This window comes from Dermacentor silvarum, chromosome 4 (assembly GCF_013339745.2).
Source record: "Dermacentor silvarum isolate Dsil-2018 chromosome 4, BIME_Dsil_1.4, whole genome shotgun sequence".
NCBI lineage: Eukaryota > Metazoa > Arthropoda > Arachnida > Ixodida > Ixodidae > Dermacentor > Dermacentor silvarum.
The window spans coordinates 26,499,408-26,518,929 of record NC_051157.2 but is presented as its reverse complement, the minus strand read 5'-3'; the positions used below and the strand labels follow the sequence as shown (position 1 = coordinate 26,518,929).

General features: G+C 44.7%; 1 protein-coding gene across 1 annotated transcript in view; it reads left to right on the top strand.

Moving 5' to 3' along the window:
- Positions 1–2,949: 2,949 nt before the first annotated feature.
- Positions 2,950–19,522, top strand: part of LOC119448390 (uncharacterized) — a 55,430-nt gene continuing 38,857 nt past the window's right edge. The window contains exon 1 of the mRNA XM_049665157.1: positions 2,950–3,086. Within this exon, the coding sequence (XP_049521114.1) occupies positions 3,012–3,086 (75 nt within the window). The 5' untranslated portion in view covers positions 2,950–3,011. The remainder of the gene's footprint in view (positions 3,087–19,522) is intronic.

The window sequence follows — 19,522 nt, the reverse complement described above, 5'->3', positions numbered from 1 at the left end:
ATATTATCCTCCTCCGATCCAACAAAACCTTAGTGACACAACACATTTTGAAGTCAGTGCTTATTGTCAACCGGTCTGTCACGATTCCGAAAAAGTACTTGCTTGATCTGATTGCACGGGCCAATTGAGCTCACTTCAGCACCTCCATATATGTGGAGAGGCAGGCCATTTCTCCAGTTCGGGCTGATAAAACCGTCTTTTGTTTTCCTAAACGGTTTAACATCATATGGCGGTTCCTCGCCTTGACTTTTCATCCTTGATTGCCACGACATCTTCTGCTAGTTGAAATGTACAACACATTCCTTTTTCGTCGTAGGTGACGACGCAGCAGTACGACTTATACAGAGTGTAAATTTTGTTGACCTGTGGCAACAAAGTTATTGCACACTTGACATATGGTGTCCGCCTGCATCTATCTTTGTTACACTTTAATAGAAAATACATAGATACGTAACTCTAAAGACCCTACTTTCTTAAGCTGCGCTGAAAATGCCATGCTATGCGCGCCGACGAACGACGTTCCCCGACTGCGCGCCGACGAGCGCCCTCTGCCATGGAGGAAGGAAACCCTCTGCACAAGCTCATGTTTCCCGATGTATTGCCAGATGGCGTCCATGTCTCACGCAGCGCCTCCTCAATTTTATCCATGCCAGCCAGATGCGGCCGATTCAACATAAAGGAAGCGCTGTCTGAGGCAGGGCAAAACATAATGGCCGCTTGATGAAATAATGCGGTAAAATGAAATCTGTTCAAACAAACCTTCATGCCAGGACGGAAATGGTACGAGAACAGCATCACGGGTGGCCGCGGTTCAGACCAGCACTCATGTAGTCCGGCCGGCAGAAGACTATCGTCTTTCGACGACATTTGCAGCGAAGCACGCAGATACGCGGCAAATTTTTTTATCCAGCGGCCGTGATCACCATATATGTAGATCAAACGCGCCTTCTTCTGACGCACGAAAGGCCGTGTCGCCTGCATCTATCTTTGTTACACAGGTTATTTTAGCTTATCATTCCTGGTTTAATCTTGAAACTGATGAAAGATGTTGTCCACGGGGAGGGACACAAGGCCTGAAGAGGTTATAGAATGCCATATAGCTTCAAGAATGCCATACTTTGAAGGTATAGCGTTCTATAATTTATTTATTCATTTATTTCATGCCATTTGGCCCTGAGGGTATTTTAAAGACGGGAGTGGTTACAAAGTAGTAGAGTAAAGCAAACAAACGAACAAGTGCAGGGAGTTCTGGTTAATATGATTCTCCTGATTATACGATGTTATCTAACGTTTCGCGAAAAAGTTTGTTATCGGTGATGGCTACGATACTTGAGGGAAGGTGGTTCCATTCATGAGATGTACGGGGGATGAAAGATTGAAAGAAAGACTTCGTGTAACATTAATCTATTCCTACCTTAATGCGATCAATTTCTCGGTTTGCAATGTACTGAGGCCGCAGTATGAAGTCGTCGTGAAGTGTGGTGTGATGGAAAATTTTATGAAATAGCGAAAGACAGGTGACTTTGCGGCGGTTAGTTAGTGGAATAAGTATTAGGTTAGTTTTCATCGAGGTTATACTCGCTGTACGGTTATAATTAGAAAGAATGAAACAAGTATAGTTATTTTGTATTAGTTCAAGTGAAGTAATAAGATTAACGCGACTGGGATCCCATATTGCAGATGCATATTCAAGTTTCGAGCGTATGAGAGTAGCTTGAGAGTACGTTTGAAGTAGACGGTGCTTTGGAAAAGTTACGCCGTAAGTACCCGAGCATGCGATTAGCATTGTTAATGCCGTACTAAACATGACGAAGTCTAAGGGAACGTTGTTAAGTTGGTAGGTGCTAGGATTAGAATTAGATCTGGATCCGCGCATTATTTTGCATTAATATTTAACTCCGTTAGCCACTTCTCGCCCAGTCAACTACATTATCCAGATCAGCTTGAAGTGTTATGGTATCATATCAGCGTTGGTAATCTCCCGGAAGATAACACACTAATCTACGAACCGGTGTATGTTAGAGGATATTACAGCAGTCAGATCATTAATATAGATAAGAAATAATAGTGGTCCCAGCACAGACCATTCTATCCATTTCAGAAGGTTAGGGTCGATATTTAATAAGCTGAGTTCAAAAAGTAGCAATTTATGGAATACTTTATCAAATACTTTACTAAAATCCAAGAAGACAGTCAGCGCAGCATGAGCGATCCAGGATGCTACGCAGCTGATGAATGAAAGATACTAGAGTTTCGCAGGAATATGATTTTCTAAAACCATGCTGTGTGTTAGTAAAAAAATAAGTTACACTCTAGAAAGCTAGCTAGATTCGGAGAAAACTACATGTTATAAGAATTTACAACTACTTGTAAGGGATATGGGTTGATAATTAAGAGGTGAGCTGCTGGGGTCCGGACTGATTGGAACCACCTTGCCAACTTTCCATTCCTTTGGAAGCTCGCATGAGTTCAGTCATTGTTGGAAAACTTTTGTTAGCATCATGGAACTAAAGAGGCTAGCACTTTTAAGGAATTTACTGGCAATGCAGTCGTAGCCAGGCGATGAAAGCATTGTCAATATCTTTGACAATGCTACATCAACTGGCCTGCACTTCTGAATAAAGAGGACCTACTTCAACAGCTCTCGCACGTCCCGTTAGTCTCTTCCCTTGTGCTCGTTTCCTTCTTTCTTTCTTACTCACTTAAGTTTATTTATTTATTTTTATTTTTGCGCAGCATTAGGCATTCTGTATAGCAATCAAGGCCGTGTGGCACAAACTCCGAAAAGCACGCAGCCCCCCAGCGAAACGGCGACCAGCGCGACGCTGCCGGCGTGATGGCGCGCCACACGAGGCGTCAGCTCGGGATGCGGAGAGGAGCAGAGCGGCGCGCGAACTCCGAGGAATCAGTCGGTCAGGCTAACGCTCGCGCGCGGGCGTGTGTTTCTCGGCGTGGGCCTCGGGCGCGCGCGTCATGCACCTTGCACGGCGGCGCTGTCCCGTTCAATCAGCATGGCGCTGCTCCGGTCCTGCTGCTGCTGGCTGTCCCTGCGGAAGGGGAGCTGCGCCTGCGGTGTTTACACACTCGTGAGTTATGGAACAGTCCGCTCTGACTGCGCTTTGAAAGCACGCGCGCGTCATGTGCTGCATCCGCCAATCACTGTATATACGGTCGGAAGGAAACGGTCGGAAAATTCACGCATTAGTGGTGGTTCCTTCAGGCGTTGTCTGTGCGCACAGTGTTGACGATTCAGCGTTATGTAAGCTCTATCGCTCCTCCTTAGAGGATTATTTGAAATTTTCTCACACAGATGAAGGTCGGAAAAGGGAGATGCTTTTTTTTTTATGAGTCGCACTTTTCGCGTTGTACTTCGGCTAGATACCGAATGTGCTTCATTGCAGTGGTGCTGTGCTCGTGTTTCGTTTTGTTATCGGTCCGGCTCAGCGTGCTTGGGAGATCCAGTGTTGGTGTGCCATTAGTAGTTGAGATTGATCGATGCAAGAGAGGGAGGTTGGTTTTGTGCCTGTGGTGTTGGAGATACTTACCGATCGTTGCTTTTGTTCGCGTTTAGGTTATTTGTATATCGTGCATTCTCTTTCCATTGGAAGTGTTTACTCAAGAGGTAAAGATAATGTCCAATCAGAAAAAGCTTCTCAATAATTGCTCCTCTATGACATCCATCACATTTCACGAGCACGTCCTTCGTTATATCAAAATTCCGCTCTGCAAAATTAAGTTACTGCAGTTTCAACGAGTAACGACACATTTTAACATTTTCATTTTATTTTAAGTGATTGGAATGTCGTCCGCTGGACTTCACCATGTTATCTAAAAATACCGCAGGTTTGCTGGATATCCAATAGTTTTTCCGATCAATATAAAGGAAGTCCGTCACCGGCGATCACTTAACATTACGAAAAAAAAAATACCGACACATGGACTCTGGATCAGAGCGCACATAATGTGCATTGATCGGAATGCCGTGAAAATTCTACTGCCGAACTTATAAGTTCGGCACCAGAATTTTCACGGCATTATTTTCACGGAATTAGCGTTATTGCCTCACATTGCCTGATATCCACTATAGTAGACATCAGGAAATGTGAGGCAATAACGCTAATAAACATAAAATAAATAACGAAAGAGAGAAAATATATCACTAATTACGGAACCGCATTCGAACCCTCAAACCTGTGAACTTCCATGTATTCGGTTTAGATAGAAGTACTTTTGCAGGGAAAACACGAATGACATCAAATGTTTCCATAATGTAAATAACAAGTCCGACATTTTGTCCATGCAGCCGCCGCCACACTTGCTTTTTTTTTTTTTTTTTTTTTGTAAATGCCAGTTGAAGATACTATAGTGAGCGGGCAGGTTTGTTTCGAATCGTCAATTTCAGAGAACACAAAAACAAACCAAAAATTAAAAAAGTCGCTACAAATCAACATGACAAAGGCATAAGATTACACCCACAATGTAAAGTGTGAAATGAACTTCGAATTATGTGCACCAATTTTTATATGTTTGTTTGGCGCAGTGTATATATGCCCTGCAATTAAAAGACAGTGGGGGCATGCTAATTCTACGGCCGAATGCGTTTTCGGAAAAATTTTATTGTCCTTATACGTACCCGTACGGCAGCGAACGAATAACGCTTGGAGGCAAGGCATTGGCCATATAATGTAATTTACTGTGGACGTGCGGCACGACCCCCATATAGTACCAGCTACTATAGTACCAGCTTCACAAGCGGCAGTGCGCCACCGATTCGACGGCGGTGGCAGACTGGTCACGTGATGTTCCGCGCATCTTTGAGCAAGCCCGAACAAGGCCTTATAAGGCAATGCGAGAAAGGATTAACGGGGTTTTTTCTTCGAATCTCGTGGTAAGCGCGTGTGCGTGATACCAGCGCTACCAATGTTAATCGGCCAGTGCTCGGTGAAGATTGTCGGTGTATATGGACAACCAGCGCTGCAACTCCGCGTGACAGCAATACAGCCTAGCGAGAGGTGGAAACAGCTCTTAGTAGCACAAGGTGCGATTTCGCGTCAGCAATTTCACCGCTCATCTTGAGGCACATGTGTCCAGCTTCTGGCCTGATGGGGCACCGGTATACACCGGGCACCGGAGAACGTATCGCATGCTTCTAACATATCGTATCGTTCACTTCTAACGTATCGTTCAAAATGTGAAAATTTCGTGACCATCCTGCCGGATGGTGTTGGCATATTTTAGCTGCACACTCAAACAATCGTCACGTCTCACAGCGGCGCCTCAAAACGCCGTGACGTCGTAACTGCCGTAACGCCTCATAACGCTTAGTCTTTATTGGTTTATTGTAAGTTATTAAATTGCATTTCGCCTGCGCTAACGGCTGCAGCTGCTGCCCTTTCCTCGTGAGTGCTAGTTACACACTCTACGAAAAGACCAAGTCGTTTGAGACCTCGTCAATCAGATGTTACATGTCAGTGACAAAATTAATGACGACGATATGAGAATGATCAGTGTACGCTAATTTAAAAACAAATGAATAACGACGTTTTCTTGCGTGTACCTTCTTTCACTTGTGGGGTAGATGGTAGTTATATTCTTAATAGACAACGACCGCTGTATTCTTCATTAACATTTATCTTTAATTACAATCGCTATTTCCTTAACGATGAGGAAAATGTTTTAGCATCGTCCATTGTTACCTAGAATGCTATATAAAAGACACAAGGTTGCTCAAATGTCACTCTTCGTTCAGTCTTCTCTCTTTTCTGAACTTTCTGGAAGGTCCTTATATGAACAAAAAGATACCGAAAGCAGCTCGTCTAAACTTGCTTTTGTGTATGTGAATATGCGTGTGTGTGTGTGTGTGTGTGTGCGTGGTGTGTGTGTGTGTGTGTGTGGGAGGGGGGGGGGGGCTCATTTTTACTGCTTTTCAAATAAGTGTTCGTGAACATTTTACAGATGTCTACTACTCGTATGTACATAGAAAAAGCGAAAAAACTTCGAAGTGCTCCGTAGTATCGCCTGTCCAGCCTGTTTTCTCTACTCTTTGCGTCGTTTCACGCTGCTTGTAACTTTCTTAAATATTTAATATCATCGCGGTTTTCTTATACTTTTATATTTTTCAAGTTTCAACGTTCCTTAGGGAATGAAGCCGTGAGCGATTATGTGTGTCGTGTAATATAGGCAGCGGCCAAAAGTCGAGTTTCTTGTCTCACCCAGAGTATAAGGTCCGCAAAGTATTTTCTTTTCAGATTGTTTAACTATTCTCTCTAGTGCTTCCGCGTCTGTCTAGCTGACAAGTTTAGATTTTAAAGCTAAGCTTTCGTATCAAACCCTCCCGTACTTTGTTGACCATGGTTTCCACTGCTGCTGTCTTGCCGATTACCTCACACACGGGGCGACAACACTCATACAACCAATCGGCTTATGCCACCCCTGCACTTGTGGCGGCGGCGGCCAGCTCGACCTTGTTCTCGACGGAATTATGCAATGAAACAACAGACGGCACCTAAATATCCTCACATGCAGGAAGTAAATATCGTCTTCAAGCGCATAGTTACTTTATTAAAGCTATATTTTCTATGCCGCCTTTCCCGGCGTTTGGCGCATCTGCTCGGTCGCTCGGTCTCTCGCCAAATAAAGTGGGCCGATCCCGGCGATAGTGCAAAAGCAAACTTGTCCGATAACTGAGACAGCGTAATCCGCGAACGCGTAGGTCGCATGGTGGGGACCTCCGCGTCTTTCCGGGCGGGCGCGTATGCTACAGAACGCTGTGCAGAATATGAACAGTTGTATAGCATTCACCTAAACGGTTCACGAACGCTTCGCTTCACATGGACTCCAATGTATTCGTTGGATCTGCATATGTTATATACAATTATTTGTAATTGTTCTACCCGCATCCAGTTTGAAATTTATTTGTGTTTACCAGGTCTCTCGCGGATTTAAACCACAAGTGAAATTGGTTAGCCGAAAGAAGGTTGCTTCCGACAATCGCACTCGATAACCGTAGCCGATAGGTGTGGTATCAGGCACGAGAAGAAAAAAAAATAGTGTGATAGGCACATTAGTCAAAAGCGTGGCAACGTCACATTCCAAGTACATGTTAAACATATAGCTGGTCAGTCCTTGGTACCTCGCGGCTGCACGACGTCTGAACTTTTGTCATTTGTATCCTGGGGTATCAGTGCCTAGTTTACCGGACATTTAAAGGCAAAAATATACCCAGAAAGAATGTCGCCAAATCGAGGCTTATATTCACCTACTACCTGAAAGTTCTAGGCGAGTCCATTATGCCAAATGCAAAACATGACCCGATGATTTAGAAATGTCAGTATTAAGCTTTGGTTGAAATAGCGAAGCAATTTCTTAGGGACTTCATCTGAACCTCATTCCACGACTAAGAGCGGAGCTCTTCAGGATCTCGCTGCTTGTATTGTGAGGTTATTTTCATACCAGTAATGAGAAATATTTTTTTCACGTTCGCTCCTTAATAACGCACCAAAAACAAGTAAAATATAATGGCACTCAACCTCTCAGTAATGCTGGGAAGCGGCGTAGACCTCAGTAAGTATTGACGTTTCGTTCTCAGTTTTGCTTATACGAGATTTGATATGTGCGAGTTTCGTCGTTCTGTCAATCTTGGCATAGCGCCTAAATACGCATCACGGAGAAGGCAAGATATTGATCAGTGTCTTCCCGCTGTCTCTGGCGCCAGGCATCGCTGCGGAAGATGAAATGGTCGTGCCCGTAACGACTCCCCACTTTCAGGATATCGGGCCGCTGTTACGAAACTGGATCATTCCACATAACGCAGCACTGCATTACGCGAGACCCTGACCTTTCCGCATTTTATAGCCCTTGACAAAGAGAAAGCTGGAAAATAATATTTCTAGAAATTAAACCACGTTAGCTCCTCACTGTGTATAACGAGAGCTTCGCACCGGTCGCTCCGCTGCTCAGCTTGATTGAGATATTATCGACGTAATTTGGTCTGACAAACTAAACATACAAGCATTCCTTCAGCTAATCATGCAAGGACGAAAATATTAATTTTAAAAACTCATTTGCAATTTGCTTCTCGCCTTCTGAACATAATTTTACATTGCACAAGCAACTCTGCATCTGAAGTTTAATTATCCTTAGCGATTTCTGATAAAAAACAAATTCAAGCCAATCTTTTCGGAAGATAGCTTTATGCCTTGGAACATTTTGTGGCGAAAAGAGAAAGATGTGAACTGTTTTGACCTTTGCGCAATGACTCGTTCACTGAAGTCAAACGAAGCGGAGAAAGTGGTCAGAACATATTTGTATCCTATATTAAGAAAAAAGACGCTTACATTAGGATTTGATGCGACAGCTCGCTTTTTTCTTCTTTATATGCGGGTTACATAGTCCTCTGAAGTGAAAGTCAAAAGGTGTCTTCAAGACTGCTGCTTCTCAAGGACTCTTTTCAAGACGCTTTAACTATTTATACGTTAAGCGTGGATCAAGTCAGCCTGTTTGGTGCTCTGCTGTCAATATGTTTTAAGCAGCTATCGCGAGCCTCGTCGCATATTTCTAGGCATCTCCCTAAGTGGCAAGGGCGTTGTTTTGAGGTCAAAATGAAGTAGCCAGATTGTCGTCTTGAGCGTTCTGGCGTATACGGTTATGAGAACAGCAGAACCTACTCTTTCTCGCTCGGTTATGCATGTATACATACACACATACATACACACGTGCATACATACATACATGTATGTATGTATGTATGTATGTATGTATGTATGTATGTATGTATGTATGTATGTATGTATGTATGTATGTATGTATGTATGTATGTATGTATGTATGTATGTATGTATGTATGTATGTATGTATGTATGTATGTATGTATGTATGTATGTATGTATGTATGTATGTATGTATGTATGTATGTATGTATGTATGTATGTATGTATGTATGTATGTATGTATGTATTCATTTTTTCTTGCGCTAATTATAGTAGGATGCCACAGGGATGAAACAGACACTGAAATGAAGCGGACACGAAGTGACACACGGGAGCGTGTGTCATCCCTGTGGCGTCCTACTATACATAGCGCAAGAAAAAATGAATGCACACCAACTAGCCCAATTCATAGCTCTTCTAAATGTATGTATGTATAGTCTCCCGTGTGTCACCCAGGAGAGAATTAGGTTGCAGAAAAGCCTCGCATCAATGAATAACTTACTGGAGATTCCTATACTGCGGTTCAGTGACAGACGCTTGTAGTTCGAGTTTACCATGAGTTAGCCACCTTCTAGCTGGATCTGAGAATGCCCAAAAGGCATGCGCGAGGCAGCAAACTGCCACTAAAATGCAGCACCACAACCAAAACAAACGCCTTTCCGCTTCTTTTACCACATCGACATTCCGTTTGTTTACTCCCATCCACTTGAGAATCCACGGTGGCCGTTCTCTGTAGATGCCTTTTGAAAACGCAGAATCGTGAAATCGCGTTCCCACGACGATTCGCTGTCGCTCGCGCAGTCACTCACACCGAGATACGGCAACGCCTTACTTATTCGGGTGCACACATCGCGGACGCCTAGCTGGCGTCCATAAACTCTATTTAGGCGGCCACCGTCGGAGCATCTCCCTCCGCCTCAAGGGACGACGCCGGAGAGACGTGCCCGAAGCTGCGCGCCCCGGACCTTAGGCACAAATCGTGTTTCCATCGCCGTCGTTTCCGTGGGCAGAGCGTAGCACAGTTTTTATGCCTCATCCGAGGGCGGTATAAGTGTCGCCGTTCTACTATATCCCGTTTGGCTTTGGACGCGGCTTGCGTTGCCCTGGAAACCTATCACCACGCCTCGTTGATCCCACATGACTCTGCATTTGGGGAATAATGCGCAGTGCCTCGAGGCCCAGACAACCGCGCAGTGACCATGAGCCGCGCAGTATCTTATACGGCGACCTTCATAAGCTGATTCCTTATGCTTAGATACCCGTTGTGTTATATACCGAAAAGACGATCCTTACCGCTTTCAGATCGAACAACGCTTTGTATCAGGCGATTTACGAAACCAACTTAAGATCGACTTAGAACCCTGCATTAGCACACACATATTTCATTACTCTCTCAAAGGTGGCACTGGTACACTTCAGGCATGCTGTTATGGTACATTAAATTCAATTTCTTATTTTGTGAATAACTTTAGCCAAGGATGTAAACGATGCCACCTTAACACACCATATTCAAACGTCAGGACGCCAACAGTGAGTGCTAACCATTTCTTTCCTACCTGTCAAGATAACATGTTCTATTCTCGCGATTGTTTATTTTATATACCTGCACTATGCTCACGTACGTGTATATTATGATAATCTCAAAACCAGTGGAAAGGGATGTATGTGGTTTGCCACATCACCAGGATTTTGTAGCCAGTGACATTCCCAAAACGCATAAATTGATTTTTGTGCAGAGTTTTCTTGGATTCACGGCCACACTGTTATTCCACATTTTTGAACATTTTTTTGAGCATCCTGTTGTGCCGTTTGATCGTTTCTTTCTTCGAGAATTACAGTCATCGTTCAAGCCACAAGAAAAATATATTTGGGAAATTCTGCAACAAACAAAGCTGTTCGCTTTGTTTGTTGACAGTTGGGCCTACGTCAATGCTTTTACGTTTGTTCGAGCTTAGCTGTTTCGTCTAGGGCTTGTAGAAGGCTTTTGTCTAGGGCTTGTTGAAGGATTTTATTGGGCAATGAGAGCAAGAGATTTGAGCGTGTTTGATGAAAGGTGAGGAGAGTAAAGAACGGAGCACAGAACTGCCGCGCCGCTAGATCCGGATTACGCTCGGCCCTCAAGGAAACCCCGGAACTCTCAGAACCGTTTTTAAAGCGTCAGAGTCTTAACGAGTTCCCAGAAGCTAAATACCATGTTCCCTGCCCAAATTGTCCATCGAATCTGAAGTGCCTTGTTTTTCTACGTTCGAATCTTCCGCCCCGACTTTTTTCAATGCGTACGTACACCAACATGGTACAAAGGGATGTCTTAAAATACTCTCAGTTTTCGAAAATAAAAAAGAAGCAAGAGGCTCGAAATTTCTGCACTGGTGAAGCTTCCAAACAAGAAATAAAGAAAAAAGAACTTTTTAGTTTGAACAGCTTAAGGAGTTGTGGGCACGTGTGAAAGAATTGAAGTGCTTGATATCTGCTACGGAAAACATATTGCACGGCTATGGGAACCACTTGCCAGACACTTCCTAGGATAAACATAGTTTTTCAAGCTATAGAAATGGTCCTTCACGAAAGATATGAAGCTCTTGAAGCAACCCTTATATTTTCTCCGTTGCAGCTTCAATTTAACAGCGTGCCTTACACGTAGCATGGTCAGAGACTTCGCCAAAGGCGCCGGCAGAGGAAGCAGAAAACCAATGTTTGCAAGTGTTCATACTCTTGAAACATTGCGATCTCTTGGGATGGGCGGTTATTTCTATAAAGTTGTCTGCGGACCGTGCAGGAGGTAAACACTGAAATCGGGCCCCACAGTGCTCTAGTGTAGGGAAGCAATGGATTGGCTGGGAGACATTCGCGACCGGGACTACGGAGAAAAGGAAAAGTACCTTACCGGAAGATATCGCACGTGGCAGCTGTTGCTGTCCACTTATATTTCTTGCGTTCAGGGTTTCATGGCTGCGGCCTATAGCGGCGTGGCCGAGCGTGCCGCTGTTATTGTCGGTGGCTCGAGCTGCGCGATGCTTGCGCGTCCGCCATATAGCCCTTGTCCATGTAGTGGCTGATCGTAGCTTCACCTCAATATTGCTCCAGAGTGCTTGTGCATGTATGCTCTTTAGCGTGTGTGTCATCCCCGGCGCAATATTTTGCAAAGAAAAAGAATCCTCGAGCAACGACGTCTCCCTCCACCCTGCTCTGCAACTTCCCGCTGCTCATGTGTTTGTGTATGCGTGCGTGTGTGCAGGTGTGAAAGAAGACATGCATATCTTACTAACAAGCCTTTCAGAGAGGGTAAGAGATGCAGATAAAGAGAGAGAGAGAGAGAGAGAAAGCTATTTAATATAAGTTAGTAAGTGACCAAGCCTCTCGGTCTAGTGGCTCGCTGGCCACTAGCATAATTTGCGATCTGATGTAAGCGGTCAAGCACCGTTGACCACCGGGGGATGTAGCCTGAGTAAGCTGTTCGGCATGTTGATTTAGAGGGTAGTGACGGCGGCCGGGTTCCACGTTTACGTGGAATGTGTGGCATTTTAGGGGGCCCGTTATAGTGTTTGCACCATCGTGGGACATTCGTTATTGACTCCCGAATGACATTGTTCCTGACAGGCGTTAATGAAGTACTCCTTTGCGCTTACGTGAAATAGACGCCTTGCCGTTTGGTTGAATGCGTGGCGATATACCGGGTGCTTCAGCGAAACCTTCCAAACATTTTTAAAGGTTGCCTGTGGCAGATAGCACAATTCTAGTTCAAGAGCTGGTCTACTAAAAAAGGTGGACATTACTTGCACAAAAAATTTAAATGCATAATCGACTAATTTAAAAAATCACTAATTAAGTTTTAAACTAATTACCTTATGGCCCATATTGCAATTTACAAATTCTAGCCTTGGAGTTCGCAAGGCGGATCCACTTGGAACGAATTCCGAGGATGACACCTAGTTTCGAGATATTAATTCCCGAACTTTGCGGCGAAATGCATTGACGTTCCAGTTACTTTCATGCTTCAATGCATAAAACGACGTTTTTGCTAAAACACCCTGTATAGGAACAGTCTTCTATTTTCCTGGTATGATTTGAGAATACGTCTTCTGTTTTCAAGAGTGACCGGTCAGAGTCTAGGAAAAATTCGGCCCGTATTAATTGGGCAAGTAGGCTAGCTCATTCAATAACTCCAAGTCTCTCGTGCACTGGTATGCAAGCCAATTCCCTGGGAGTTTTCAAATGTTTGTTTATAAAGTTGCAGCTTCTTCAATATCTTACCGTTATGCGTGCGTGCACGCACGCACGCACGCACGCACGCACGCACAAAATGTAGGGTGGGAACTTTGAACAATAAGAAAAAAAAATGCAGTTTTAAAACAATTTTAGGTGGAAATGAAATTCAGTTACATTATCTCGCCCAGGGTGCGTTATTACTTTGCTCGTCAACACGGTTTCATTATCATACAGCAAAAAACAATGTAAGAACTTGTAGCGTTGTGCAATTATCGGGGTTAGCTTTAATAGAAACTAAGAAACTATCCCAGTTTGGTTGAAGAGAGAACTCAAACGTTATTGCAGCTTGTTTTGTTTTCCATGCTGTCTTTTCTTTTTGACCGCACAAGCTGCTGTCATAGTGAGCAATGGTGCGAATATGATCTTTGCTGCATCTGATTCGAATGAATGGACCTTACAGCATCTCCAGAAATATAGTTCGACAGAAGAAAGGTCATTACACGCTTTCGAAAGCAATTATTCATCTCTACATATATTTGATTAGCAGGGAGACCAGCTAGGGTGGTCGGTAGCGCTTGCTTCCTGTTCCTCCAATTTACTTGTAAATGGAGAATAAGATATTACGTCGGCTTCATAGTTGAAAGGCGTACACAGCAGATGTTTTTTTGAAATCTTAAGAGAATTGAAGCGCGGACTTTTTCTGCAATGATTTAGTGCTTCTGCTCCGCTGGCGGAGCAAAAACAAGGAAAGTCAGTCAACATTGGGCGGCACATGATTTGCACGTTAACAGCGTAAACACGCTGATCTTTATATAGGTTGTTTTCCATCGTTCTTCTTGTGCGTGTGTGCGCATGCGTGCGTGCGTTTGCGTGCGTACGGGTTCGGAATTTCTTGCTTCATACCTAGCGAGCACATGAAAAATATATATCCACACACTTGTTCAAAACGAACGACGCCGCTGAATCATCGCGCTGAAACTCCGTACGCTGCTCTGGATTTAATGGGAAGTCTAAAACCTGCCGCCTCCGGAATCCTATTTTTTCCTTATTCTATTTTTTCCTTATTCTTTATTCTTAAATGCTAGAACCGTGCTTTCGAGTCTCGGAAGCGATCGACAGCGCTGATCGATAACTTTATTTTTTAGAAAAGAAGGCGCAATATTTCCTCTGTAGCCTTGCCCCTCGATAGCGGTCTAAGCGAAAGCCTAGCTGACTGTTTCGTAACAACGGCGCAAACAATCGCGTTTTCATTTATGCAGCATGTTCGATCATCTGCCATCGCGTGTCCAATCAATGATCGCAAGAGTAGTTTGTGTTATGGTAACCGCGTAGAAGCTGACTCCGTAAATAAAGAAAGCAGTAAATCGCCAGAAAAAGAAAGGAAAATGCAGCCTTGCCACAAAGACTTATCCTTTCGACCTCCATGAAACTCCTCATTTTTATTTTGCTCATGCTAAGTATACTTACGTCATAATCTTCGTCATTTATCAAGTGGGCTTCTGTAAATGTGCAGCCAAGTAGCGTCGCATGCCATAGACGGCATTACTCGAGGTTCGATGCTGAGAATGCGTACTGTGCATGACACTCTGCTATTAAATTTCGTAATTTCTGAAGCGTGAGACGTAGGACAAAGACACAGTGTGGACGACGCATAGCATTCACTCTGACTCTTTGTGCTGTATACCTGCGCTGTATAAGTAATCGAAATGTCCCGCCAAGAACTTCAAGCATCTGCCTTCGTGTGATTTTTCATGCGAAGGTTAACGCCCGTCATCGGTACTAAAGAGGAAGGAAGAAAGAAAGCAGGCAGGCATGACCACCAGAAAAGGTTCTGGTTGGCCACCCTACGCTGAGGGAAGGGAAAGGGGAGTAGAAAGATTATATATATATATATATATATATATATATATATATATATATATATATATAGAGAGAGAGAGAGAGAGAGAGAGAGGAGGGGGGGGAAGAAGCGTGCACGCGTGCCGGAAGCACCACGCAGCCAAAGGCGCTCGCATATGCCAGTCTGAAAGTTTCCAAGTTAGAAGGCAGGGAACAACATTTCGGCGCTACTTGGAGCTGTTTCATCTACCAGTGCACGCTGGTGAGATTCATTAGAATCAATCAGTGCAGCAGACGCGTTCAACACTGCACTAGGCCGAAAGGTACCTGCGGGGTCATGTGCACGAGCTGGTGAAAAATTGAGCTGGCGAGCTTCTTGCGCTAATCCTACTGTTACGAATTCCTGCAACTACTATAGGGCAGTGTGTCGTGCGGTCGACGGCACCTGCATTATTTATGTGCTTCCCAGGGTGCAGCCGATTCGCCGTTGCCATGATGGACGCGGTCGATCATTACCGTTGCGACGTAGGCGCGGCGAAGCTCATCTTTGGAATGGGAGAGAGCGTGCGGAAAGCAAGCCAGGCAGAGCGAAAATCGACCTCTCCACACGTTATTCGCATTGCGAATTCTGCAGCTCGGAAGCTGAAATACGCAGCCCGCTTATCGGTGATTTGGAAAAAAAAATGAAACTTTGTTGCGGTGTTGCTGGATAGCTCGTTCGTTCTGCGTTCACTAAATTTATTGGTAATTATAATTCTTACATATGACAATAAAAATTAAAATGTTTTTATTAAAGCTTGGCTCGAAATACCGATTAGGTGGATTGTTAAGGAGGGGGGACGGGGGGAGGAGGGAGACGCGGATGGAGGGGGAGAGGGGGCTTTTAGAGCTGTCCTAGAAGTTTCGCGTCTTTGCCGAAATCCAAAAACGAGTCCGGATAGACCCTCTGGAAGTCCGCGAATCCGGTAAATGTTTCATTTTCAACTTTGTGTAACTACAATACAAGCAAGGTAAAGAAAAGCGTTTAATAGATAATAATATCCAGGTTTCATCCACTGTGAGGAGAGAACATTTATGCTCGGTGATGTTAATTTCCCTCTCGGGAAACGTTACACTGGACTTTGGATGCTGGGCTATCCACAAATAACCGGAGTGCGTTTTAATTTCCAGCTCTTTGAACGCGCTTACAATGCTGAACTAGACCGTGCTATTTCATTTCTCACTCTAACACAAAAATATCGCCGAACGAAATATGTCTCAAGCTTTTGTCGTCGTTTTATCTCTTCCATATTGGCTTAGTTCTGAATTAAACGTGGTTAGATTCTAGACGGGAAGAGAGCGGTGTGGATCAGAGAACAAACGGGGGTAGACGATATTCTAGTTGACATTAAGCGGAAGAAATGGAGCTGGGCAGGCCATGTAATGCGTAGGATGCATGGATAACCGGTGGACCATTAGGGTTACAGAATGGATACCAAGAGAAGGGAAGCGCAGTCGAGGACGGCAGAAAGTCAGGTGGGATGATGAGGTTAGGAAATTCGCAGGCGCAAGTTGGAATACGCTAGCGCAAGACAGGGGTAATTGGAGATCGCAGGGAGAGGCCTTCGTCCTGCAGTGGACATAAATATAGGCTGATGATGATGATGATGATGATGAGATTCTAGCTATGCTTCTTTAATTGAAGAATTGGGTACATTTATTAATTCGATTGGGTCTAATGGCCGAAGTTAATAAAGCTTTGCACCGAAAAGCTACAATATCTTTAACACCTTGCGCACATAGACAAAACCCCAACCTGTCTAACAGTCTAACGCAACAGTCTAACAGGACGAGCTGGAAAGCTCATGGCGTCGCCGTATTCAGAAAATAGAACTGCAGGAAGGTGTCCGGGCTGACGTCAACTACCCGGAACCGAACGAAGGTTTTTGTTCCCCGTACAAAAGGACTCGCCGCGCTGGTGTTTTGTATTCGATGAGCTCGCAGTAGATAGGTTTCACCGGCGCCATAACGTGGCACGTTCACCGTCACACACCTATACCTGTTCCGACAATAGATGGATGTGCGTAAATACACGTTGACTGAAGGAAAGTTTGCAGACTAAATGGTTAGTTTCACCATCACTGTCATCTCTGCCATCTCAGGCTATGAAGGCAGGCAGGGTCGGGTAATGACAAGTTGAATATTTAACGACATGTCGCGTGCTGGTCATGTTATATGAAAGGCCCTACTGTGCTATGGTCGACGAATCGATTCACAGCTTAGTACGCATGTCCTCCCTGCCTTTGAGCCAAAAGATTTTGCATCTTGATATCCACTCACACGAGTGTTCGCTCGAATGAGCGTAACGTTAACGTCACTGCTTGCTTCTGTTTCTTTATGTACGAAAGAAGTGAGTATACCTAAAAGATGCACGCTTCGCAGAGTTATCACAAAGGTGAAACCATTTACACGAAACCCATTCATGTTTAAAGCACGGTGCAAATGGAGCGATGCAAAAAGATGTGGCGACACAAGCGTCTCGTATCACATCGTCCATGCCGTTAAGCAAGGACCTGAATAAAGTAGACCATTTTCGTATTTTCATACATCTGTTAGGTTATTTGATAAATCGGTTGCTGTGGAGAGATTAAGGTAGTACCTCGGCTACTTTATTTCTCTATGTTCTACAGCCACAAAAAACCTTTAGAACAGGGCCACCTCCCCAGCCCAAACCTGAAGTCCACAGCGTTTTGTATCAAAGAGGGCAGACATATTAGCTTTCACGCGACAGTGAATCTCCCAGTTCTACTCCAACCGAAGGCTGAAAACTTTCTATTGCAATATGTGGCATGCATGCAATGGATACATGCACAAGTAGTTTTCTTTCAGTAGAGAAATAGACCATTGTTGCCATATGTCTAACAAAACCACACGTGTACGATTTCTGGCGACATGCAATATTAGGATTTAACACTATTCATAAATAAACGAGAATTATGGAATGCAAAGCAGGAAGGAGATCCAAAGAAGAATAAAAAGGAAGGAAGCTTGATGGATCGATTGATTGACTAATTGATTGATCCATTAATCATATGAGAATGGCCTGCGGCGTAGTTTGATTCAATCCATGAGGAATAAACACTTTCAGAAACTCGACGCGTCATCCGGCGTTTTAAGAAATTAATGATGAGATGACGGCCATCAAAGGGTCCCTGGCTATACCAATCAAAAATAAACTTTTGCGACTAAAAAATGTCGGATAAAACAAAACAGAAAAATAGTGAGGTACTAGATCATCGTTTAACTCAGATGTGTCAGCGTGTCAGCTTATTTGCTGTACAGATGAAAAGGGGGTGTTATTTCTATCAGAAATAATAAGTCTCGGGGTACACTAAAAGGTGCGCCTCATACTAGTGAGCTCACGTTTTACGCAGGGACATAATTTAGTTACAAGTGGAACACAAACTAGGCCGCCCACGCAGTATGGTTCAACTCTAACTAGAATGGGCCGTTAAGATGTATTCTATTGATTTTATTTATTACCTACAGCAGGCACTGAACGGGCCCAAGCGGGATAAGCAAAGAAAAAAAAAACAAAAAAAAAAACCAAGGAGGCTCAGGTAAAGAAACACTGGCTGCGCGTGCGCGAGCTCCAATTAAAAAAAATAATACTACAAACAAGGTGCAGCATGCAGCGAACAATAAAAAGTACATTTGAGTTTTTGGGAAAACTTCACACGTGCCTGGAAATGCATGCCGAATTCAACGCTTATGTACTCGCATTGTATACGCGCCAGTAGTTCACCGGTTGCCACTTGTCTCTCTTGACTAGGACCACCCAGACAAGTCTTCGTTTTGGCTCTTTCGGAAATGAAACCATTCCCCAGCCATTCCTGGAGTGATTCGTGCACAGGAGCACGCCACATTCAGGCATCTTTTTTCGGAGCGCAGAGACCAACCCACAGTGCGAGGTTGCTTTGGCACGCGCGCCAGCGAAGGCGTAGGCACCTCAGTGGAGGACGCGCTTAAAATCGACGGCTCCTAACCCAACAATGAATGTCGCCACCCTGCACGGAGTGGCGGGGGAGGAGGACATCGAGGCTCCCTACGCATCCGCGGTGGCGCCGGCCGTGCGGGGGAAGGAAAAAAAAATGTCGCAGTTTCGCCCGAAAGGCGAAGCATCAATTGCGATAGCAAATTGGTAGAGAGCTATTCGGAGTAGGGATAGTAGAGTAGTTTTATCGGCCGCATAAACTTGGACACATTCGCTTTCTAACTGAATTGACAAGCGTGGTATCATCGCGCACAAGCAAACATGAATAGATCACACTGAATGACCGCAGACAACGACTGTCAAAACGCTGGCAGCAAGCGCAGCCGCTGCAGCCAGCAGGCGAAGAAGCGTGCGGTCTATCGCTTCAACGGAAACTGAGCGGCGAATGCACTGCGCATAAAAAGGTCAGAGCTGTGTGGAGATAAGAGACGGTGCGGGCGACGGCCTCCACAGCCAGTGCAAGCGTATTTGTTGACTGAGTAGAAGCTGCTCCCCCCCCCCCCCCCCTCCTCTGCCTCCCGCGCTGCCACCCCGCTTTTTTTTTTTCCTTTCGCGTGGGAGATTGCGTTGTCAGTTCCCCTTGCGCTGGGTTGCAAGATAAGCATTTAGGTGCCGTAGCACAGCGTCGCCCCCGCCTCCCTCCCCCCCCCCCCCCCCCCCCCCCGGCCTTTCGCGCGACAATCGCGTTTGCTTTCCGCCGTGCGTTGGCTCTCCGTGATAGCGCGCGTCCCCGAGC